At 34.8% G+C, this 25,560-nt stretch overlaps 2 protein-coding genes and 1 non-coding gene across 9 annotated transcripts in view; 1 reads left to right on the top strand and 2 right to left on the bottom strand.

Moving 5' to 3' along the window:
• ALG6 (ALG6 alpha-1,3-glucosyltransferase) overlaps positions 1-20,302 on the top strand; it is a 91,376-nt gene extending 71,074 nt beyond the window's left edge. For all 3 annotated transcript variants that reach the window (XM_058303461.1, XM_058303460.2, XM_058303462.1), the window contains 4 exons: positions 4,032-4,102; positions 10,081-10,149; positions 10,268-10,466; positions 19,073-20,302. In XM_058303461.1, coding sequence (XP_058159444.1) covers positions 4,032-4,102; positions 10,081-10,149; positions 10,268-10,466; positions 19,073-19,270 — 537 coding nt within the window. In that variant the 3' untranslated portion in view covers positions 19,271-20,302. The remainder of the gene's footprint in view (positions 1-4,031; positions 4,103-10,080; positions 10,150-10,267; positions 10,467-19,072) is intronic.
• LOC111758895 (U6 spliceosomal RNA) lies at positions 13,734-13,840 on the bottom strand. Its single transcript, XR_002793027.1, has one exon. It is a non-coding gene; the product is annotated as a U6 spliceosomal RNA (small nuclear RNA).
• Positions 20,303-20,757: 455 nt separating the features above from the next.
• The window catches only part of ITGB3BP (integrin subunit beta 3 binding protein), a 127,414-nt gene continuing 122,611 nt past the window's right edge, over positions 20,758-25,560 (bottom strand). The window contains exons 9-11 of one of the 5 annotated variants that reach the window (XR_009187189.2): positions 23,661-23,725; positions 23,367-23,437; positions 21,631-21,718 (exon numbers count right to left, since the gene is read on the bottom strand). Coding sequence is in view for 2 of the 5 variants with exons in the window: in XM_058303463.2 (XP_058159446.1) it covers positions 23,706-23,725 (20 nt within the window). In the remaining 3 variants the exon portion in view is untranslated. Of the gene's footprint in view, positions 23,438-23,553; positions 23,726-25,560 lie in introns of all 5 variants that reach the window. The other 4 variants (XR_011649653.1, XM_058303463.2, XR_009187190.2 and 1 more) reach the window with 4 other exon arrangements.

The following is a 25,560-nucleotide window of genomic DNA, read 5'->3' as shown; positions in this document are numbered from 1 at the left end:
TTATTTGATAGTGTGGGAAAGGGAGATACTACCATTGGGAAAGATTTTAAACAGTTTCTTAGACCAAGTTGGATTTGAGCCAAGTTTTGAAAGCTGGACAAAATTTAGAAGAGGGGGTTTATATAGCAGAAAGGTATTCAAGGTAGGAAAAAGAGCTTGAAGATAAAGAGGTAGAAAATGACAGGGAATTTTCTGGAATAAGCTATTAAACAATAAAATTTGCTTGAGTTTTGTGTGTGTGTATGTCTAAGTGGGAGAGTATATAGTAGGAGATAAGGATAGAAAATGACCAAATTGTAGAAAACCTTGACTATCAGGTTGAAAAGTTTGGAGTTTGATTTGTGTGCAAGAGGAGACAAAAAAGATTTTGAAAACAGGAAGGGGCAAATTTCTGTTTTAGGGACATGCTTCTATCAGTTTGAAGATAATTTATTTTCTGTAGTTTAGGGTTTCTCAGAGTTTACAAACTCATGGTTGTATTTCTCTGGTATTTTTTTAATCCTGTGTGCCTTGGGCTATAAAATGACATTTGAAAAATATCTTAAAATATCAAGAAAATTTAGAAACAGTAAGTCTTAGTGGACTTATAAGGAGACAGTACTTTAGAAACTTGGGTTCCAGTTCTGGGACTGTCACTTATTTATATTGCATTCCAAAAAACAAGCAAGACAGAATGGTAACTGAAATTTTTCAGAAGTACATCTCAGGTAGAATAGATGTAGCTCAGTGGTTGTGCATCTGCTTCATATGTACAAGGTCCCAGGTTCAATCCCCTGTACCTCCTAAATAATGTGCATCTCAGAACCACAATGTAAAAAAGACATTATCATGGAAATAGCATGCTAAATAAAGGGATATTTCAAAGATATTGGAATATAATTTTAGAGTTTGAATAACCATTTGTGTTACCAGTGATTACTTTTAAGGCTATAAGTGAGAAAAAATGTTTTCTTTTTTAAATTTCCCACTTATATTCTGTTTGCTATGTATTAATACAAGCCACTGTGTTGAAAAACCAAAAAAAAAACCCTTTTTATTAATAATTTTTGTTTTTTGTTAATAATGTTTTGAATTTTTATTGAATACTTCTGAGAGCTTTAAAAACATTTCCCATTATAATTAGAAGTATTTCCTTTTCAAATTTGATTGAATTATTTTTCAATAAAATCTATAATTGAGGTAATCAATAGGATGAATGTATTTATATGAATTTAATTTTTACTGTCGTAACTTATATACAACTCAGAATTTTCCATTTTAAGTACCTGTTTGTGTATAATTCAGTGATGTCAAATATGTACACAATATTGTGCCGTCACCACCATCCATTACCAAAACTTTTTCATCAACCCAAACAGATACTCTGTACCCATTAAGCAGTAACTCCCCATTTCTCCCACCCTTCCCCCTAGCTCCTGATAACCTAGAATTTACTTTCTGTATCTATAAATTTGCTTAGAGTACATACAATATTTGTCCTTTTATGTTTCACTCAAAATGTCTTCAGATCTCATCTATGTTGTCACATGCATCAGAACTTTATTCCTTTTTATGGCCGTATAATATTTCATTGTATATATATACCACATTTTGTTTATCCATTCACCTGTTGATGGGCACTTCGGTTCCTTCCACCGTAGGCTATTGTGGATAATGTTGCTGTGAACACTGGTATACAAAGAATTTATTGAGTCCCTGTTTTTAGTTCTTTTGGGTATATTCTTAAAAGTGGAATTGCTGGGTCGCATAGTAATTCTATTTTTAACTTTCTGAGGAACTGCCAAACTCTTTTCCATAGTGGCTAAACCATTTTACATTCCCACCAACAATATATGAAGGTCCCTATTTCTCCAAATCCTTGCTACCACTTGTTATTTTCTGTTTTTTTAAATAATAACCATTCTAGTAGTTGTAAAGTGGTATTTCATTATGGTTTTGATTTGCATTGCCTTAAAATTATTTATATTTAATTTATTCAAATAATATTTTTGAGTGCCCTCTAATGTGCAGGAATTTCCTAGGCACTGCTCATGTGTTGTTCATGTAAGTGAATGACAGATATAACGTCCTTGCTCTCTTGATTGGGATCGTTCATCCTAGTGGCAGGAGATGGACAATAAACAAAACAAATCAGTTAATAAGAAACTATCTGGGAGTAATGAGTGTAATGAGGAATATGGGAATATGTGAGAAGAGAACTTACAGGGTGGGGTTGGAGGAGGGCAATGCTTTAGGTTGATTAAGGGAAGGCCTTTCTAGGGAAGTGACATTTGAACTGAGAACTGAATGACCAAACAGAAAGAACCAACCACAGGATTGCCTGGGCTCTGATGTGATAAATGCAAATGCAAAGCCTAAATGACTGAACACATTTGGCATATTGGAGGCATAAAGGGACAGGTAAGAAGCAGTTGGCTTGAAGTGATTGAGGGAGAGAGTAAGATAGGGATTGACAGAGGAAGGTAGGAATGACCTTATGTAGCTGTTTGCAGGGGTTTGGATTTTATTCTAAGCATAGTGGGAAACTATTAGATGATTTGAAAAGGGAAATTGCATGATCTGACATGGTGGCTGTGTGGAGAATGGGCTGTTGGGGATCAAGACTGTTACCAACTAGGTAGCTATTGCAGTAATTAGGAGAAAGATGAGGGTGTCTTAGACTGCTTCTCTGCTCTACCATCAGCAAAGAGAATGGAGAGAAGTGGATAGATGTTGTATTTAGGAGGTGGTGTAGATAGTATTTGCTGATGGATTGGATGTGTAGCACCTGCAAGATGACAATCCAGGTTTTTCTTTTTATTTATTTATTTATTTATTTTTTGTTTAGTAATCTAGGTTTTTGACTTGAGCAACTGGATTGATGTATTAATATATAGGCATGTGTCTACTGTGCAGAAAATGAACTTCTGAAAATCGATCTAAGTATTTTTTATGTAAAACCCCAAATAGCAAATTATAAACTTATAAAACATTTAATGATTTTTTTGAAGTGCACATTTTCAAAACATTAAAATAGATTTGTTTGGTAGTTTTAGATTTTACCTTTTCTTTCATGCTTCTTGTATTAGTTAGCCAAAGGGGCACTGATGCAAAATACCAGAAATTGGTTGGTTTTTATAAATGGTATTTATTTGGGGTAGAAGTTTACAGATACCAGGCCATAAGCATAACTTACTTCCCTCACCAAAGTCTATTTTCATGTGTTGGAGCAAGATGGCTGTCAACATCTACCAGGGTTTAGGCTTCCTGGGTTCCTGTGGGCTCATCTCCTTTGTTTTCTCCACAAGGTCAGCTGTACACTATGATGATCTCTAGACTTTGCATCTCTCCACGAGGTCAGCTGTAGACTATCGGGAACGGCTCCATCTCTCTCCCTGGGGTTTCTGCCTTGTCTAAGGAGCCATTTCTATTCCTCTGTGTTCTTCTCCTGGCTCAGGTCCTCTCTTCCTGGGGCTTGCTTCTCTTTTCTCTGTGTGCTTACTTCCTGGGGCTCCAGCTTAAGACTTGAGCATCAAACTCCAATGTGAAAACTCCAACATCAGAAACCCTCAGCTCTGTCCTTTGCCATGCCTTTTATCTGTGAGTCCCCACTCCTTGGTGGCCCAATCAAAGCCCTAATCATAATTTAATCACGCCCAGTTACAGACCAGATTACAAACATAATCCTATATCTGTTCTTGGAATTTATAACCATATCAAACTGCTATACTTCTTAATTTAAAATGAGAGATTCCAAGGGAAGATAAAAGTAAGATTATTATGTCTGGGGCATGTGGTGGGTTTTACATACTAGTAACTGAGTCTCAATGAACTTATTTTAGGTGGTAAGTATGGCTCTATCATCGTTTTTAAAAATTTTTGATAGATTCAATTTAAAATGTATATTTGTGTTGTATTTTAATTTTACTTCCAGTTTGAAACATTAAACTGGAAAATTTCATTTGAAATTATTTTATTTAGATTCATAATGAAATTGATATTGTATTTTGCAAGTTGTTACATCTCATCTCCCCCCTACTTTTTCCTTAAAGGTTAGCTGTGCGCTATCTTTCTTTTTATTTTCTTTCCAAGTGCATGAAAAGTCCATTCTCTTGGTATCATTGTAAGTAAAACTGCTTGAAGTTTGCATTTATTATTATGTGTGTATAATATAAAATAATGTAAATATTCATTTAAATATAAAAACTACAGAATTGTTATATAGTTGCATAAATTATTTCATAAAGTCATATATTTCCAGAATGATGATCTCTTGCTATTTTACTTCTTTATTAAATATACTGTTTTAAACTTTAGAAAGATATACAGGGATATAATTGACATACTTTCATTTCTTTCAGTTTTCTCATACATGCTAATTCTATATGCTAATAAAAATATGTCCTCCAAAGAGGCTTTTCTTTAATTAGAGCCTTTTGCCATCTTTGCCTTTTTCATTTCATTCATTTCTGCATCTATACAGTAGTCTGTTCTCTCTCTTCACCTTCACAGGGTCTTTCATATGTTACCTCCTCTCTGTTTGTTTTTTTTCAGTTTTTGTTTTAGCCATAAGCTTCGTTTAGGCCTTATTGGCAGTCTCTAACCAGATTACTTTGTTCTAGGAACTTTAAAATTTTTCTCCTGGGCTCCAGTTATAAACCCTTCATAGAAATTAGATGAAAAAAAAAAAAAAAGAAATTAGATAATACTTGGGAGATATGTTATCCAGATATTAAAATATTTGCCTAGAACATCTTGAAATACTGCTTTAGATCAGTAGTAATCTGCCACCACTCCACTCTTCACCTTGTGTTTGTTAGATTCCTGTGGAAGATACATGTTAAGAATGTCCAATGACAAAAAGAAGGCAGTATCACTTTTGTTAGATGGGGTTTTGGACTAAAACTTGTGTAGGACTTTATAGTAAGCTGGGCTGGCCTATGTGAAAGGCTTTTTTGCCTTAAGCAAAGAAGCAGTCTTACTCCATTGCAACCTGAGAGGATGCTTAATTTCATCCCCCAGTGCCCAAATCTGAGTTGGATATTGCCATTATTATAAGGCTAGGCTGACTATATGAAAATCTCTAGTGCTCGGGGAAATGGAATTATGGAAAGGTGTTATTTTTAAATGTATATTTTCCCCAAGATTTCTATCCCATACAAACACAGCCCATTCAGGGATCTGCAATCGGATTATTCAGGTTAGTTTTCAGGTGCTGAACTTCTGGGAGTTAATGCTTTACACTGCAGCTGGTTTATTTGTATAGTACATTATTTAATATAATTTTGATCAAAATTTTTGTTAGCATTAAAAGTTCCTCATGATCTGGTTCCAGCTAATCTATTATTAAATGAATATTTCACTCAATAAATATTTATTGAATTCCTATTATTTTCCAGATACTGTTCTGTGCACTTGGGATCCATCCATGGACAGTATAGGCAAAAAATCCCTGCCTTATTAGTCTTCATTTTTAGGGGCATACCCTAAATAATAATAGCATAAAAGAAGAAATTAAATAGTTTGTTATAAGGTAATAAATGCCAATGAGGGGAATATAAAATAGCTTAAGGTTAATTGGGAGTACCAGAGGTGGGGGTACAGGGCCAGGTTGCAGTTCTAAATAAGGATGTCAAAGTAGGCTCACTGAAGAGTTATTTGAGTGAACTAAAGGAGCTGAGGAAGTTAGCCATGTGTATATTTGGGAGAATAACGTTCTAGGCAGAGGGAATAGCCAGTGCCAAGGCTCTAAGATGGTATGTACCTGGTATGCTTAGAGAATAGCAAAAAGGCCAGAGTGGCCAGAGTGCAGTGAGCAAAGTGGGGAGGAGTAGAAGGTGAGGTCAAAGAGGTAGGGGGATCAAATCATGTAGGACCTTTTAGGCCATATTAAGAACTTTGCATTTTATTCTGAAGGAAATACGGAGTCATGGGAGGGTTTTGAGAAAGAAACATGATCTGACTTGAGTTATAAAAGGATCACTCCGATTGCAGGTTGAGAATAGATTGTAGGGAACAAAGGTTGAACCCATGGCATCCATTTAGAAGGCTATTACTACAGTCCAAGTGAGAGATGATGGTGATTGGGACCAAGATAAGTTATAGTGAAAGAGATGAGAAGTGATGTTTCTCTATATATGTAGAACCGGAAGGTTTTCTGATGATTTGGATTAGGGCTTGGGGAAAAAAAAAGGGGTCGGGGGAGTCCATAGTGTTTGGCCTGGAACTAGAAAGGTAGAATTATTACATACTAAAATGGGAAAGATTGCAACTGAAACAGGATTAAGCTAAGTGGGAACAGGATGGGAGGTTCAGGAGTTGAGTTTTGGACAATGTCTTTAGACATCCATGTAGAGATGTTGATTCAATATTTGGACAGATTAATCTAGATTTGATATATGAGTGGAGTTCCAGAGAGAGGTTAAGCTGGAGAAATAAATTTAGGAGTTTGTCACTATTGATGATATTTAAAGTCGTGAGACTGTGTGAGCTCATGGAGGAAATGAGTATTCTAGAAAAGAGGACCAAGGACTTAGTCCTGGGCCACATAAAGTTAAGAGGTCTGGGAGAAGAGGTGAATAGAAATGTAGGATGAAAACAAGGAGAGTTGATATCCTAGAAACTGAGATAAGAAGGCGTTTTAAGGATATGAGGTAATCACTTGTATTAGGTACTGATAATAGGTCATATAGCTGAGGGCTGAGTAGATTATTGGCCTTAGCACCATGGGAGTCATTCGTGACCTTGATAAGGCCAGTGTTGGTAGAGTGGTAGAGGCAAAAGCCTTAATAGGTGCATTTAAAAAATAACGGGGCAAAAATTGGAGATGAAAAATATAGATAATTCTTTTCTTAAAATATATTTTTTGAATTTTTACAGTGGTATAATACACATAAATTTTACCATTAGTGACATTTAGTACATTCACAGTGATATGCAACCATCACCACTATCTAGTTTCTGAACATTTTCATCACTCCAAAAGGTAGCCCTGTACTCACTCCCCATTACTCCCTTCCCCAGCCCCTGGCAACACTAATTTGTTTTGCTTTACCTATTCTGGATCTTTTATATAAATGGAATCCTATAATATCTTTATAATATAGTATGACTTTTTGTCACATATGCCTTCTTTCATGTAGCATAATGTTCTCAGAGTTCATCCATGTTGCAGCATGAATCAGTACTTGATTCCTTTTTACGGCCGAATAGCATTCCACTGTATGAATATCCTGTGTTTTGTTTATTCATCAGTTTTTGGACATTTGGAGAATTTCCATCTTTTGTGGAACAGTGCTCCTTTTGTAAATAGTGCTGCTGTGAACATTGATGTACAAGTTTTTGTTTGAACATCTGTTTTCAGTTCTCTGTATTTACCTTGGAGTGGAATTGCTGGGTCATACGGTAATTCTGTGTTTAACTTATTAAAGAATCACCAAACAGTTTTCCACAGTGGCTGCACCATTTTAAATTCTCACCAGCAATATATGTTACTAATTTATTCATGTCCTTGCCAACACTTATTTTCCATTTTTAAAAATCATAGCCACTATAATGGTGTCTTTTGTGGTTTTGATTTGCATTTCCCTAATGACTAATGATGTTGAATATCTTTTTATAACTTTTTTTTAATATATATATACTTCTTGACAATTTGAGTATCTTGTTTGGAGAAATGAATATTCAAGTTCTTTTTTTTTTTAAGTGAACTTTATTTCAACTTCAAAAATAAAAATAACAGACAAAAGGCAGCTTAAATTATGGAAGCATTATTCTAAAAAAATTCTGTCTAGGCACATTTATCTCATTTAATCCTAAAAAACAAACTTAGTTGTTTCTCCAGTGTTTAGAAAGTTCGGTATTCAATAAAATTTTATTTAAAAAAAAAAAAGTTATGTAATGACCACAGATTGTTAAATGACATGACCAAAGTCTCCTTGTTAATGAATAAAATGAAGAAAAAAAATGCTTAATCATATTTATATCTCATAAAATGAAACCCCATATTATTATTATTATTTTACCTTTAGCATTAATATAGTACTTGCTTGGCCTTTGATAAAAAAATATTACAACATTACTGTTTAACTATAGTCTATAATTTACGTTAGTTGTATTTTCCCATGTATCACCACATTCTTGAAAGTAGAACATTCTTATTTATATTATTAACCACAGTTCTCATCTAGTACCACAGTCACTATGTTATGCAGTTCCTAGATTATCCTCTGTCTTTTCAATTAACATTTCTTTACCCAGATTTTAATTGGATTGTCTTTTTATTGTTGAGTTGTAAGAATTCTTTCTATATTTTGAATACTAGACCCTTATTAGATATATTTTAAATATTTTCTCCCATTCTGATTTGTTTTTTTCAATTTCTTGACAGTGTTCCTTGATGCACTAAAGTTTTTTTTTTTTAGGAGGCACCAAGGATTGAACTCAGGACCTTGTATATGGGAAGCAGATACTCAACCAGCTGAGTTACACCTGCTCCTCCAGGCACAAGTTTTAAATTTGGAAGTCTAGTTTATCTATATTTTAATTTTATTCTGTTGCTCATGCTTTTGGTATAAAATTGAAGAATCCATTGCCAAATATAAGGTCCTGAAGATGTTCCCCTATGCTTTCTTCTAGGATTTTTTTGGTTTTAGTTCTTATATTTAGGTTTTGGATCCATTTTTAGTTTTTGTATATGTTGTGCTGTGTAGAAATAAAATAAATCTTAGGAAAAACAAAACTAAAAAAAGCATCAAGCAGTGAAATTGAAAGTCCTCTACTCTCTTCTTTTATTTATACTACTTTTCAGTTGACTTGTAGTCCTAGGCCTTAAGTTTTGTAAGCTATTTGACATGGGGAAAAGTCATCCATCTAAGAAAGGAGGAGAATGCTCAAAAATTTTTAGAGCATTTTAAAAAATGAGACCCAACTAATAATAATTACTATTATTATTGTTCAACAACCACCATCATTAGAAAAAAGTTTTTATTGACTATTTGTGATATCATGGCTAGGCAATGTATGTATCACTACAGTTTTGTGGCTCTTTATATTTCACAAAGTGCTTTCACAGTTAAATTATTTTCTCTAGACTGTGAGGTCAGAGGCAGCCCCCAGCACCTGATAGAATCTGACTCATTGAAGGTGGTCAGTAAATTTGATAAATGAAATAGAGAAATAGATGAGTGAAAGATTGAAGCCTTCTAATTCTGAAATCAGCCTTAACAAACACTAGATGATACTGTAAAAGAGTTCTTTCAACTACTCAACAATATTAAATATTGTCACTTCCATTTATACATAAGAAAACAGTTAAATTAATAATGGACTCAAGGTCAAAAAGTGAGTAAGTGGCAGACCTGGGACTTCCCCCTCTCTCCCTCAAGCACTTCTACAATTGAATACAGAAGTTAGTGGACCATGGGTAATGGTAAGACAAGGCGTTCACAGAATTTGGAGCTCTCACCCTACGTGGCTCTTTGTTGGCACTGCCTTACTGTTCTTATCCTATTACCCTTTTCATGTAGCCTCTTCCCAGTCATTTTTCTTCTTTTCTTTTATTCTAGTAATATTAACTTGTTTCCCTTTATAACTCTTCATTGCCTCTCTTGTCTTCTCTTTGCTGGCATGACATTCCTGCCAGTCATAACTTTAGTTTTTAATTTAGATGAGTAATATGTAACATAGAGGATCATAAAAAAGAAAAGGTGGAAAACACATATCCCAGGAATTCATTTCCTATTTACCAAGTAGGATGAAATTTATGAAAAAAACTTTCTTAAAACTTTCTTTTTGTGAATATTCAGATCTGTTTGTCTAATCTTTTCCTTAAGCTACCGTTTGTATGAGAGAAAAAAAATGTTTTAATAGGATATTGGAAGCAGTTTACTAGTTTTTATGAGAAGTTGACACCTTTTCTGTATCATTTAGTTTAGATTGATATTTATAAAAAATGAATCAGTAGGTCATATGGAGACCTTGTTGGCTTTTTTAAAGCTAGCTTTGAAAATCAGGCTGATAAAATGTTTTTATATATTTTTACAAGTAGCAGTTGAAATTCCTTTTTTGTAATATTAAAATATTTTTTCTTTATCATTTTAGACCAGTCTGCTTAATTTTAAATGAGATTCCTTTTATGTCTACTTGGTTTTTACTTGTGTCCACATTTAGGTGAGTCACACAAATCTCCATATATTTTCAATATTGTTCTCATAAACTCATTTGAAACTTTTTAATAAAGTGATTATGGTTTGAATTGACTATTCTTTTTTGATGTTTTCCTTTATAGTATGCTGCCTCTTCTGTTGAAGGATGAACTCCTAATGCCTTTGGTTGTGACAACAATGGCATTTTTTATAGCTTGTGCAACTTCCTTTTCAATATTTGAAAAGACTTCTGAAGAAGAACTACAGTTGAAATCCTTTTCCAATTCTGTTAGGAAATATCTTCCATGTTTTACATTTCTTCCCAGAATTATACAACATTTGGTAAGTTATTAAGTTTTTAAGAATGTTACATTTTTCAGTGCCACTAATGTTTAAAAATTATTGAATTATCTTTTTTCTTGCACAGATTTTTTTGAGATAGAATTGACATAAATTCACCCATAAAATGCACCCATTTAAAGTATAAATTCAGTTCTTCTTATATGCACAGAGTTGTGCAACCATAACCACAATCTAATTTTAGAATATTTTCATCACCCCAAAGAGACACCACACCCATTAACACTCATTCCCCATTCCCACCCTCACCCCTAACCCCCAGCCCTGTATAGCCACTGATCTACTTTGTTTCTATAGATTTGCCTATTCTGGATATTTCATATAAATGCAATCATATGATATGTGATTTTTTGTAACTGGTTTCTTTCACTTAGCATAATGCTTTCAAGCTTCATCTGTGTTGTAGCATGTTATCAGTACTTCATTACTTTTTTTCATTTTAATATTTTTTTTTATTAGAGAAGTGAGCTTACAAAACGATCATGCATAATGGGCAGAATTCCCATATATCACCCCTCTACCAATACTTCACATTATTGTTGAACGTTTGTTATAGATTATGAAAGAACATCTCAGACTATTACCACTAACTGTGGTCCATAACTTATAGTTAGTATATATTTTTCCATACATCCCTGTTTTAGTTTGCCAAAGGGGTGCCGATGCAAAGTACCAGAAATGGGATGGCTTTTATAAAGGGATTTATTTGGGATTAAAGTTTACAGTTCCAAGTTCCTCGGTCCAAACTGAGGCACCATTAGAGATGCTTTCTCACCAAAATCAGCTACTATTGGTCCTGGTGTGTTGCCATGAAGCAAAATGGCCACCAATCTCTGCTGAGGTTTCAGCCTTCCCCTCTGGTCTCACCATCACCTTTTGAGCTGCTCCTTGGGTCCAGCCTCTTTGAGCTTAAGGAATCTTGTAGTCCTTTATTACATGCCAGGATCAAACATGGTGGCTTCCTTTTCTCTATGTTTGTCTGAGTTTCTGTCTGTGTTTGTGTTTATATCAGATCCAGCGAGGGGGCAGAGACTCAACCTGAGTTTTGCCTTACTGAGGTAGTCCAATCAAAAGCCCAAAATTGACCATATCAAGTAATCTAATCAAAGGCCCCTCAATGGAATTTAATGCAATCAAAGGTATCATACTCAGAGTAGTAGATTAGTTTAAAAATGTAATATTTTTCTTTTTGGAATTTATAAAATGATTTCAAACTGCCACAACCCCTTATTATTAACAATGTATATTAGTATTGTACATTTGTTTTAGTTGATGAGAGAATAGTCATATTTGTGCTGTTAACCACTGTCCATCTTCCTCCACGTGATTCACTGTTGCATAGTCCCATGCCTTGTACAGTCTATCCAGAGTATATACTCAGTGACTCTCATTTTCATCAGAGTTGTGCAGTCATAGCCTCAGTAAATTTTTGAACATTTTCCTCATTCCAAAAGAAAAAATTCTATACCCTCCTATTATTGACCCTTAGTGTTGATATAATACCTTCTTTGACACTAATGCAAGACTATTACAATATTGCTGTTAACTATAGTTCATAAGTTACATTAATTGTATTTTTCCCATGCATCACCTTATTCTTACCACCTTCTAATGGTAGCATATTTGTTCTAGTTCACAGAACCTTCTTGTAATTGTACTATTACCCACAATTTTCATCCACTTCTAGGTTCAAAATGTTATTCAGGCCCTAGATTATTCTCTAGCTTACTTTCAGTTGAAATTTATGTCCCTAAACTTCCCCTTTCAGCCACAATCCCATTTATAAGCCAGCCATGTTATACTCAGTATAATGTGCTACCATCAACTCTATCAATTTCCATGCTTGTATAGTAAACCTTATTAAAAATTCTATATATATAAAGTATCAATATCCCTTCTCAGCCCTTCTCCTATCTCCTAGTAACATATACACTCTTCGTCTAGATGTGATAACCTTTGATTGCGTTAAATTCATTTGGAGGGGCTTGGATTAGATTGCTTATTAGGATCACTTTGGGGCTTTTGATTGGACTACGCCAATGAGGTGTGACTCAGGTTGAGTTTCCTCCTTACTGGGTCTGATATAAATGGACACACTCAGACACAAGAAGTGAGAGCTTTACCATTTTTGATCCTGCCATATGTCAGAAAGGAGAAGCTTAAATAGCTGAGGCCTGGAGAAGAGATGAGCCATTTGCCTGAACTTGGGAACAGAGCAGAACAGCCTAGATGATATAGGAGGGCCAGAAAGAAACAAGCTCTGTGCCAGCAGAGAGAGGACTATAGGATCACTTAAGCATGAAGGCCCAAGTGGCTGGACCCATGGAACAGCTCAAGAGGAAAGGGTGAGCTTGGAGGGGAAGGCTGTAACCTGGGCAGAGATTGGTGGCCATCTTGCTTCACCACGTGGCAACAAGCTAGAGTCAACAGTAGTTGACTTTGGTGAGTAAGCCTCTCTGATGGTGCCTCAGTTTTTGACTTTTCATGCCTTGGAACTGTAAGTGTTTATCCCAAATAAATCCCTTTATAAAATCAACAGATTTCTGGTAGTTTGCATCGGCAGTCCTTTGGCAAATGAAAATGAATATTTTTGAAAATTTTTTCATCTAAATTCATTAGGAAAATGGTTGTGTAATTTTGTGGGTTTTTTTTTGTAATATCTTTATCTAGCTTTGTTATTAGGGTGATACTGGCTTCATAGAATGCGTTTGGTAGCGTTCCTTCCTGTTCAGTTTTTTGGGAGAGTTTGAGTAAGATTTCTGTTAAAGCTTCTTTGAATGATTGGTAGAATTCACCTGTGAAGCCATCTGGTCCTGGGCTTTTCATTTTAGGGAGTTGTTTGATCACTGTTTCAGTCTCTTCACTTGTGATTTGTTTGCTGAGGTCTTAAATTTCTTCTAGGGCTGCTCTGACTTCTTCAGATTGAGAGGGGGCTTAGATATTATGGGGCAGATAGAAGGAATTGCTTTGCTTGCAGTTGTAGATTCTCTGTTTAGTTTCTTTTTTTTTTTTTTTATTAATTTTTTTATTTTTTATTGACTTTGTAATAATATTACATTAAAAATATATATGTGAGGTCCCATTCAACCCCACCCCCCCACCCCTCCTCTCCCCCCCCCCAACAACACTCGTTCCCATCATCATGACACATCCATTGGATTTGGTAAGTACATCTTTGGGCACCTCTGCACCTCATATACATTGGTTCACATCATGGCCCATACTCTCCTCTATTCCATCATGTAGGCCAAAAATATGGAACGCTTCACGAATTTGCGTGTCATCCTTGCGCAGGGGCCATGCTAATCTTCTCTGTATCGTTCCAATTTTAGTATATGTGCTGCCGAAGCGAGCACATCTGTTTAGTTTCTTAATGTTCAAGGTTAGGTTATTGATTTGAGAGCTTTTCTTCCTTACTGATACAGGCATTTCAACCTATACATTTCATGCTGTGTACTGTTTTAGCAGCATTCTATAAATTTTGATAAGTTGGTTTTCATTTTTATTTAAAATTATAGTCTAATTTCCATTGTGATTTCTCCTTTGATCTTTGAGTTATTTAGAAGTTTGTTGTTTAATTTCAAAAAATTTTGGGGATTTCCCAGATTTCTTTGTTTTTATATTCCAGTATAATTCTGATATGGCCGGAGAACATGGTTTGCATTATTTCAATATTTTCAAATAGATGATTTGTTTCATGTTGTCAATTCTCCTTCAGTTTTGAAGAGTAGTTTTGCTGGAAATAGAATTTTTAGGTGACTTTTTCTTTCAACACTTTGAGTATGTCACCTTACTCCCAACTGGCCTCCCTGGTTTCTGATGAGAAGTCAGCTGTTAATCTTAATGAGGCTAGCTTGTATTCTATGCGTCTAGGTGTGAATCTTTTTGAGTTGATCCTACTTGGCATTTGTAAGCTTCTTGGTTGTGTACCTTTATGTTTTATATCAAATTTGGGAAATTTGAAGTTATTATTTCTTCAAATACTATTTCTGTCCCTTTCTCTCTCCTGTCCTGAGACTCCCACTATGCATATGTTGGTGTGCTTGATGATATTCTACAGGTCTCTGAAGTTCTGTTGATTTTTCTTCTTACTTTTTTCTGTTCCTAAGATTGGATACTCTCAATTGTCCTATCTTCAAATTTGCTGATTCTTCTGTCAGCTCAAATCTGTTGTGGAGTGCCTCTAGTGATATTTGTTTCATTGATTGTATTTTTTAGCTCCAGAATTTCTATTTGGTTCTTCTTTTTCAATTTCCATTTTTTAAATTGATATTCTCTATTTGGTGAGACATCATCATACTTTACTCTAGCTCTTTAGACATGGGTTCCTTTTGTTCTTTGCACATATTTATAATAGCTTATTTAAAGTCTTTGTCTAGAAACTCCATCATCTGGATTGCCTCAGGAAAAGTTCTATTTTTTTTGTTTTGTTTTTCTGTGTGTGTGTGTCTTGTAATTTTTTTGTTGAAAATAGGACATTTTAGATAATGTAATGTGGCAACTCTGAAAATCAGATTCCCTCCCAATAAGAGTCTGTTGTTGCTGTTTTGTTTTTGTCCTTGATGTTTCAGTGATTTTCCTGGTTTAATTCTGTAAAGTTTGTGTTCCCATATCATGGTGCTATTGAAGTCTGTTACTCATTTAGCTAAGTGGTCAGCTAATGATTGATTAGAGGTTTCCTTTAATGTCCTAAACCAAATGCCCTGAAGCAATAATTACGTCTTCTACCTTATGTGTGTCAGGAGATTCCTTCAGAGCTCAGTTAGTTTACAGTTCTGCCTTAGTCTTCACTTCCTGCTAGTGCAGGACTTACTGTTAACCAGAGTGAGAGATTAGGGCCCTCTCAGGTCATGTGCATAGCCTTGAACATGTACATGAGATTCTAGATCCCCAGGAATATGTCAGAGCTTTTCAAAGCCCCTTATAGACATCTTATTCCCCAAATCTTTCAAGTTTTAGGGCTGGCTCTTGTATGCCCCACTTGGTTTCACAGCCGCAGGTATTTGCACTGTTAACAGTTGCTGCTGATAGTTTTTGACAAATACCTTGGTGAGGTTGGACTTTTCCCACTGAGTGAGTTCCTTAGGTAAAATAACAGCAACATCCTGTGAATGGGGATTTTCTAGGGACCTGTAAGACAAGTAAAACAGTGACAATGCTTTGAACATTATGTTGATATTATAGTTGACATTTAAATAGAACTGTTCCATGAATTGCAGTAATTTTATATATTTTGTATAATATATATTTTATATTACCCATTTAAATAGGAAGTGTGAAAAAATTTTAAAGTTTTATATCAGACATATGACTTTTACAGTTGCATTCATAATTAATTTAAGGGGAATCACATTTTATTTGAGGTTACGTTATACTTAGATACATTACAGTAATTCTGTATGCAGAAATTGTTAGACTGTAATACTACTTTAGGACAGAAACTCAACGTTTTCTATATACTATTATACATATTTTTAAATAATTTTTTAAATTTATTTTAAAAAATACATAGATCACACAAAATGTTACATTAAAAATATAGGAGGTTCCCATATACCCCACTCCCCACCCCCCCACTTTTCCCACATCAACAGCTTCTTTCATTAGTGTGGTACATTCATTGCATTTGATGAATACATTTTGGAGCACTGCTACACAGCATGGATTATAGTTTACATTGTAGTTTACACTCTCTCCCAGTCCATTCAGTGGGTTATTGCAGGATATATAATGCCCTGTATCTGTCCCTGCAATATCATTCAGGACAACTCCAAGTCCTAAAAATGCCCTAATATCACACCTCCTTTTCCCTCTCCCTGCCTTCAGGAACTCCCATGGCCACTGTCTCCACATCAGTGATATAGTTTCTTCCATTGCTAGAATCTCAATAATTCTGTAGTAGAATACCAGTAAGTCTACTTTAATTCATATTTTATTCCTCCATCCTGAGGACCCTGGGATGGCGATGTCCATTCTACCTCTCAATTGAGAGGGGTCTTCAATCCCACACAACTGGTGGATGGGGCTCTCATGCCTGCAGTTGTAGACTCTCTCAGTTCCTTGGTGTGGTGGTTGTCCATCCTCACCTCCCTGTTTCAGCTGACCTGGGTAAGTCCAACGAACTGGAGAGTAGGTGCTGCAACACCACTGAGGCTCAGGGCCCAGATGGCACATAGACAGCCCAGAGATAAAGTCTCCTGGACATACACCAACCCCAGCGCCAACCACAGGTTCAATAATGCTATTATATTTTCAGCTTCCAGCAAAGCCTTACACATAATGTGAACTCTGATTTTGTTGAAAATGGATAAGAAGTCATGATCTGGTTATTGTAATGTAAAATTAGAGGTAGCTCAAATGTCCAGTAGTTGAAAAATGGAGTATTTTTCAAATATTAAAAATGTTTATGAAGAATTTATAATAAATAAATGGAAATTATTTCTATACAATGTTTAAAAAAGAATATATGTGTATGTATATATATAAAACATGTAAAATATAAAAATTTATATATACACATGTGTATACATATCCATCTGTAGTTATTTTTCAAAAGTAGACAAAAACTGATTAAAATAGAAGGATAAAATAACAAAATAAAGTTCAGGTAAATAAGTCAATAAGCATACCTATTTAAATAGGAATAATGATGCCTGACACACACACACACACACATATATATATGTATGTATGTATGTATATATATAAGGCATTCATAATGTGTTATCCTTTCCTTCCTATCCCCTGATACAGACCACAGTTTACTGGGGGGAGGAGGAGAGAATACCAGGTTAAACTTATTTATATTTTAAGGACTACAAGAGAGGATTGCACAAAGTACACAGATAACAAAGAGAAAGGAATGATTAACTCTACTAGGGGGTGCAGGGGAAGGTTTCTTAGGAGGTTATATTTTTAGACATTGAAGGAAGGCCAGAGAGCATTCTTAGGACAGAGTTGAGTGCTTTCTATGTGCCAAGTACTGTTCTGGAGGCTAAGGATACAGCAGCGAACAAAACAAAATAAAGTCCTGCTCTCGTAAAAGTTACATTTTGTTGGTAAATCAGACAATAAACAACACATAAAAAATATATAACATGTCAGAGGGTGATACATACTATGGAAAAGAATAAAGCAAGGGAGGGAGGGATGTGGAATGCGGGGGGAGGGGTAGTTGCAATTTTAAAACAGTAGTACTTTTCTTGAGCAAAGAACCATAGGAGGTGAGGGAATGAACTGTGCAGATAATTGGAGGTAGAACATTTCAGGAGAGAAAACTGCAAATGGAGTGAACATTATGGAGGCCATGGTGATTGGAGCAGGATAGGCAAGGGAAAGAAAAATAACAGGAGCTAAGATGATAGGATAAAGGGACTATATATGACTCAGGTTTGTAAAAGGTCGTTATGGCAGCTGTGGGGAGAAGAGATGTGGATAAAAATTTTTGAGAGATGATGATGCCATGGACCAAAGTAGCAATGGAAGTGGTTAGAAGTGGTCACATTCTGGATATAGTTGCCATTTATGAGTAGGAGAAGACTGTTGAAAGAACTTTTGATGAAGGATCTTCGACCAGAGCAGTTTAGTTTCATGGAGTGGTTGGGGTGAAAGCCCAATTGGTGTCAGTTCACTAGTTAATGGGCGAATTGGACACAAGTTATTGGCAACTCTTTTGGGAGACTGCTATAAACAGGAACATACTAATGGGGTGACAACTGGAGGAAGAGAGGGTTTTTGTTTTAAAAGGAGATATTTCTGTTAGTGATTCAAGGAAACCTCGCTAAGGTCATCTCAGGAAATTTCCCTTTGGAGGTACCTGCAGCCTTTGTTTATGTTTGTAAACCTTTTTGGCTCCCATTCTTCCCACTCTTCCATCCTGAATGACCACTGCATTCATAACTTTTTATTCAGGTCTTACCAATCTTTTCATAATATAGCCATTAAAGCATCCTCTTTTCCTTCTTCATGAAAGTCAGACTACTGTTTATCACTGCCTGCTTTCTACATTTACTTGAGTAGCTTCTGTGTACTTATATACTGTGCTGAGATAAATGAATAAGACATGATCTGGCTGGTCCTTGTCTTAAGGAAACTCACAGTTTAGCACTAAATTAAACGTACTGGTAGCCACAAATATGTGACAATTAAATTTAAACTTACTAACATTTAACATCTGTTCCAGTGCCTGTGTGGTATAAGACTGGAATTTTCAGGCTTTGCTTGTACCTGGGAATCACTTGGAGAGTTTTAAAATATATTGATGCCTACCTGCAGAAATTCTGATTTGGTCTAGGGTGTGGTCTGGGCACTGAGTTTTTTTGTATTTTTGTTTTTGGAAGTCCTGGGGATTGAAGCTGGGACCTCATACATGCAAAGCAGGCACTCAACCATTGAGTTACATCCACACCCTAGGGCCCTGAGATCTTTTAAAGCTCCCCACTTGGTTCTAAGGTACAACCAAGGTCAAGATCCACTAATGGAGGAGATTGGACCTCCAACCCTTACCTTCTGTTCATTTACAACTATAAATCAATGTTACCTGTACGTTTTATACTATTCAATAATACTTTCCCCCCTCCTTCTTACAGTTTTTAATCTCAGTAGTCACTATGGTCCTTCTGACACTGATGACTGTCACACTGGATCCTCCTCAGAAACTACCGGACTTATTTTCTGTATTGGTATGTTTTGTATCCTGCTTGAACTTTCTGTTCTTCTTGGCATACTTTAACATTACAATCATGTGGGATTCCAGAAATGGTAAAAATCAGAAGAAAATCAACTAGCTGTATCTATGTATGCCTGAACAAATTTAAATATATGAAGTGTTAAAGGTTTTGTGATCTTTTTGCTGTGTATCATGAAGTTATTTTGAGAATCATGGAATTATAATGAAATTTTCACTTTGAGAATCATGAATTATAGGAAAGGAAATGGTGAGATCATTGTTGTCTACACAAAATATGTATATGTGAGGACCAAAGCCCAATGGAAGCTTTTATTTTCTAACTGTTGATTGAACAAGACAGATAAAATTTTATTAATATTCACAGCTATTCAAATGGGAAAATAGAAAAAAATTCCTTAATTGCAGTGTTTCCTTAGGAAATGGGTTTTATGAATTGTCATGTCTTGGAAAATCTAAATCTGTAAATTCAGAGAGCTTAATGGGAGAATTAAACCCCTTAAAGGAAATCTCTAATTTTGGCATTCAAATTTAGTTTTCCTTATATTTTACAAGTAAGATTTATTTTAGGACAGGTTCAATTATTTTCATTGCTTAGAAGTTATCTCAGAGACTTAAATCAGGGCTAATCCTTTTAATTACTGGGAGAAGTCAGTTAAACTGTTTGAAGTTTGACTATGACTCACTACATGTGCAAACTTCATTTTTTTGAAACAAGGCAGATATATTAAACTGTTAACTTTCAAGAATGCAGATTGATTTGAATGTACAACTTAAAAAATGAATTTCCTGAATTTAAATGTTTTAAGTCTTAAGTGGATTATATTCACGATCACTAGGTTCTAAACTTCCAGTGTCATTCTGTTAAGTTAAATTACCTTATAAAAGGATTCTGTCCTGTTCTTCCTTTTTGTTGTGACATAGGTCATCTGGGTTACCACTGCCATAACCACTGATTCATATGTTTCACATTAACTTGACCCTGTTAATACTATATCATTCTATATTAGAAGTCCATTTTACTAAATAGAATTGGTGAAAATGTCTTATATCCATGTATATGTAACTTCTCATATAAAGTTGTGCTTTTTTTGTCTCTTGTGATAAAAATAAAACAATTATTTTACCACCATTCTATTTTTTAACGTGGATACTCCTTTCATAATATAGCCATTGAACGATATTAAGTGGTGGTGTATTTTGAAACAATGCAAGTCATACACATAAAAAAATTTAGTTCTGGACATAGCCACAGGCTGATGCAAGAAGTTATGTGTTTCTAAGTGTGTAAGTCTGATAAAAGAAATGCATTTAGACAAAGCAAAAATCAAGAAATATTTCTTTCTCAAAGCAAATGTGCATAAAGACTCAAAAGGGCAGGTCAGCACAGAAAAGCAGCCTTGAGTCACTGCCGAATCAGCAGGAACATTGCTGTCCATGGTCACCATCTGTAATCACAGTGCCCAAATGTCAGCCTCTTGGCTGGCTGGTATAGCCTTATTTTTTTATTTTTTTGAAATAGCATACTTGTTTTAACCCAGGATCCTGATTTAAACCATATTAGTAATGAGGAAATTCAAAATTGTATTTTTAACTTCTAAATAATTGGAGTAGAGAAACTTTATTATTTGAAAATAAAAGTATTATTAAGAACATTATTAAAATATTCACCTCTATTCAACGCATCTTATAGGAATATTATATAAATAAAATGCATTTTTCAGATGATTATACTGAGTTACATGGTAGCTTTTATGGAGAATTGAAGCAATTCTCTGAGTAATACTCTGAATCAAGTATCTCTGATATTAGAACCCAATTTAAGAAGAGTCCAATAAAAAAAGACAAAACAAAAAAGAGTCGACTTTAAACTTTGAGGGACTAGATCCAAAATACTAAAAATAAATCCAATGATGAATTAAGACAGAAATGGGTAATTTCAAAGCATTTCTTTCAGCTAAATTCAGGGTTGTAAGGGTGCTTTGATATAAAGATTTAGACTATGTAATAAAAATATTAAAGATCGATTTCTCATTGTCTTCACTAATGTACCTGTCCAATAATGGACATTTCGAAATTATTTTCAAGTTCAAGGGGACATACTTTTTCCCATTGCCAGTAAACTTAGTTTTCCTTCTTAAAATGAAGAGAAAACGGGTGTATGTTCATGTATCAAATATGAGGCATATGGAAGACATTTTCCCTTGAGGCTTTAGGGAAGGGAGAAAAATCCCCGATGTAGCATTCTGTCCAAATGATAAACCACAACTAAGTGAGTGAAACATTTACAAAAGTCAGGGCAGCCAAAGGAGCCCCTCTGTTCAATAGAAAGAAAGAGATGGATAGGATATAACTAAATAATAGTTGGACTAACACAATGGTTTCAAGTCTCAATTGGTCTCTCTCCTGTTATGTTCATTGGAAGATCAGGGCCAAGTGTATCCCCTCACTAAACCACCCCCCCACATAAACATTAGTTTTGTGTGTGGGTCTTTTTGCTTTATCCTTCATGTGGCCTCCAGGGGTGATAAAGCGAGAGTCATCTGATCTACAACAAAGAGAAGTGGGAAATGATTCTTAGGAGACCCAGCTGTTCTGAAAGGCAAAAATACAGTAACTAATAGCATTAAGCATATATCTACATAACTTGGATTATACATGAAACCAATCTATTTCTTAACCCTTTATTTTCTGACTAATAATAGGTTGTTTTATATATGCTTTGGCTTACATTCCAAGGTTAGTTTTTAATGCAGTTGTTTTTGGTATATTTTAAGTAACATCCTAATACAGGGGCTGTAACAAAGTATTCTTATATTTAGCAGTCAGATTATCTTTAAAAATCTTATTTAAATATTACAAAGAAAATCATGAATGAAGGTACTTGGGTTTAGTAAGTTAACTGGGTTACTGTTCACTACCTTTATCATTTATATTAATAGTTTTTAAAAACTCAGTTTCATTTTGAGAGGCGAATCTGAAGTTTCTCTAAATAGAAAATTAGTAATTCTCAGTCTCAGTTTGTTAAGTTTTGCTCCAAATTTTATATATTATTTTAATCCCCATGATAGACTGAATTGAATGGCATGGTAATATCATGTACTAATTTTGTCAAAACAAAAGGTTTTGTCAAACCTTGGTAATTACCAAGGGAATAGCATTTTTCCTGCTGTGGAAATGGCCAAAGAAAAGGATAAATTTTTTAAGAAATTATTATCAAGATGTAAGTAAATATCCTTGTTCTTAGGAAATGTTCATGGAAATACTGAGTTCAAGGAACATGATGTATACAACCTACTCTCAAATGTTTAGGAAATTGATATAGAGGGATGGATAGATAGATAGATTTAAGGAGTAGTACAAATGTTAAAAGGTGGCAAAACATTAGCAGTGGTGGGTCTAGGTATGTGGGTGGGTATCTGTTGGAGTTCTCTGTATGGGCTTTGTTTTATTTTTACAGCTGACATGTAAGTTTGAAATTATTTCAAAATAAAAAGTTTTTAAAAAAAGCATATTCTGTGATTTTCTCAGAAACTGGCCCCCTCTTTATTTTGTGAGTGACAGCACAAACAGATGATGATACAAAACACTAGAGAAAAGTAGAAATATAAGTTAACACTGCAAAGTAATTTGGAGATCACATACTGTCCCATAAGAAAGGTCTTTCTTTAAAAATGCATTCTAATGTATTATAAAAGGTGTGAAATTTTGAAACTTTGTAAATACTTTTCTTTACAAGTACAGGAAAAATGAGAATATAATAACTCATCCATGAGATAGTAGCTACACAATAAACTGGATAGGTTAAAAACATTTTTAAAAGAATCTGTAAATTAATAAGCAGCTGGGGCTTTCACTGGGCAAACTGGTATCTGATTCCACTTACCATTAGATTCAATCTGAGTTTCAGGAAAACATAGATCTCCCAAAGGTAACATTTTTCATAAATGCCTTATTAAGTCTATCCACAAGTGCTTAAAGTATAAAAATATACATAAAGATACAGAATGTAAGTCAAGATCTTCCTGTACATGTTGGCTTACACGGAAGGGTAAAAAAGAAATGTATTATTTACAATGACATTATCTGCTGGTGTGTGTAAAAAGTTTAAATTAGCTGCAAGAAATTTTATCTAGACATGCACCTGCCTAGTGCTATGAGCTGGTATTTACTGGGCAGATTAATTACAAACATACTCTGTTCCTTTAAATATGATCAGGCAGATGCAGAAGTTGGTGTTCACAGTGGCTGCATTTCTTCTAAAGGCCTATGAGATATAAAAGATAATTATTATATCATCAAGAGCTGGATTCCAAATCAACATGTATCTTGTGCATGACTTTAAAAATAATTGAAACATTCATCTACCATGTAATTTGTTACCTGGTTTAGATACTGGTAACTACTCATTTGTTTATTTTTGAATCTTCTATGCAAGATGTACCTTCACAAATAATTGTGAATATGATGACTGACATAGCACTTTTCACCTTTTGGGAAGACGGATCTTGAAGGAGATACTTCTGAGAGGATTTTTAAACTCCAACATGAGTTTCTGTTTGGAGCAATGGAAACGTTTTTGTAATATATAGTAATGATGGTAACACACATTGTGAATGTAATGACTATCACAGGAATATATTTCTGAATGCAGTTAAAAGGGGAAGTTTTATTTGCTAGAATAAAAATTTAAAGGGAGAAAAACCCCTGCCAGAGAACTGTATAACAGTGAACCCTAATATAAATTATTAACTATAGTTGACAGTATACTTATAATAATATTATCTCATCAATTTTAACAAGGTACCACCACACTAATGTAAAATGTTAAAAATGGGAGTGGGTATATAGGAACTCTATTTTCTACATGATCTTTTTGTAAACTACAACTTCTCTAATTAAAAAAACAAAAAGCACCATCATGACCTATGGCAAACACCAAATCTATATGCTTTAGTTTGTAAGCCTAAAGGGCTTTTCAGCAGGTGTTTCTTCGAACAGCTGCTGAAAGAAGAAAAGATAGTATTTAACTATGCTAGATTCCTATTTAGAGTGTGTCCCTTTGGGGACTCCTAGTGGTGGTAGAGGATCCTGTTTGTTTGGCCTTAGAACCTGCATGTGAGAGGAAGCCTTTGAAACAGCAGTCATTAGCAATTGATGGCATACATTCCAATAGGGCATGTGTACCAATCACTCCTGACATGCCCTTTCCTTGCTTAAAGCTATATCCTTTGAAGAAATAGTGAATGGTAGTACCTATTTTTCCCTTTTCCTAAGAATCCACACGTATTCTGCATCCTGTCCTCAAAAACATGTTGCCAACTTGACAACTCAACTTTTACCAACTCTTATTTTAGAGCCTGGTCTGCACTCCTATAGATTTCAAGCATTCTAGGGTTCACTTAATGCTTTAATATTTTTACAGGAAATAACTAGTATAGTATAGAGGAAATCATTTATTAAACAGTTACTGGAATAGTACAGAGGGAATCATTTATTAAATAGTTACTATGGGGCAGGTAATAACTAGGCTAACTAGTTTGTACAAGGTAATTATCCATCCCATTTTATAATCCCAGTTTAGGGAAACCAAATGCCTTGTTAAAGGTCATACAGATAAGTAGGTAGCAGAGTTAGTGCTGGACCTCTAATTCCAAATCCATTCTCTTTTGCCATGCCAGACCCTGCAAACATGTTTCATCAGTTGGTCATGGCTGCTAGGAGAATTGTCTTGAGAAGAACTCGGAGGCTAAATCCAGGTTCCAACATGAAGAAATACTTTGATTAATGTGATTCACGCCATAGCACAAGAGTAGGGAGTAGCAGCATTTATATATACTTGTAACCTCTATACTGCCATGCTGGTTCTTGAGAATGTACATCACAAAAACAAAAGAAAGGCAATTTAGATACAGTCAATGTAGTTCACGAGGAATATTTTTTTTGGCAGGATTCATTCTACACATAGCAAGTAAATACTTTCTAAAACATATTTTGGGTTGTTACTTCTCCAGTAATCTTCACTGCCTAATGAATAAGGTCCAAATTAACCTGGTGGCCAAAACTGTCAATGATGTGCCCTAAATCTACCTTTCCATCATTCTGCTTCTCTTTTTTTGTCCATGATTTCTCCCTGCCTAACATGTTTACACAGTCTATCAAAATTATACATATATCAAATATCAGCTTCTTAGTAAAGTACAAAGCTTCCATTCCTAGGGCTGGATGCCTCTCTGTCAGAGACAATGCAGAGTGGAATAACGAACGAACTGATTTTAAAATTATGACCCTTAAATAATTAATTCATAACCCCAACCTGATGTGATCTATGTTTGCTGTGAATTCCTATAACATTATTTATTTCATTTATAGCAGAGAGAAACATTTATA

This window comes from Dasypus novemcinctus, chromosome 9 (assembly GCF_030445035.2).
Source record: "Dasypus novemcinctus isolate mDasNov1 chromosome 9, mDasNov1.1.hap2, whole genome shotgun sequence".
Lineage (NCBI taxonomy): Eukaryota > Metazoa > Chordata > Mammalia > Cingulata > Dasypodidae > Dasypus > Dasypus novemcinctus.
This window is presented reverse-complemented; position numbering and strand designations above follow the sequence as displayed.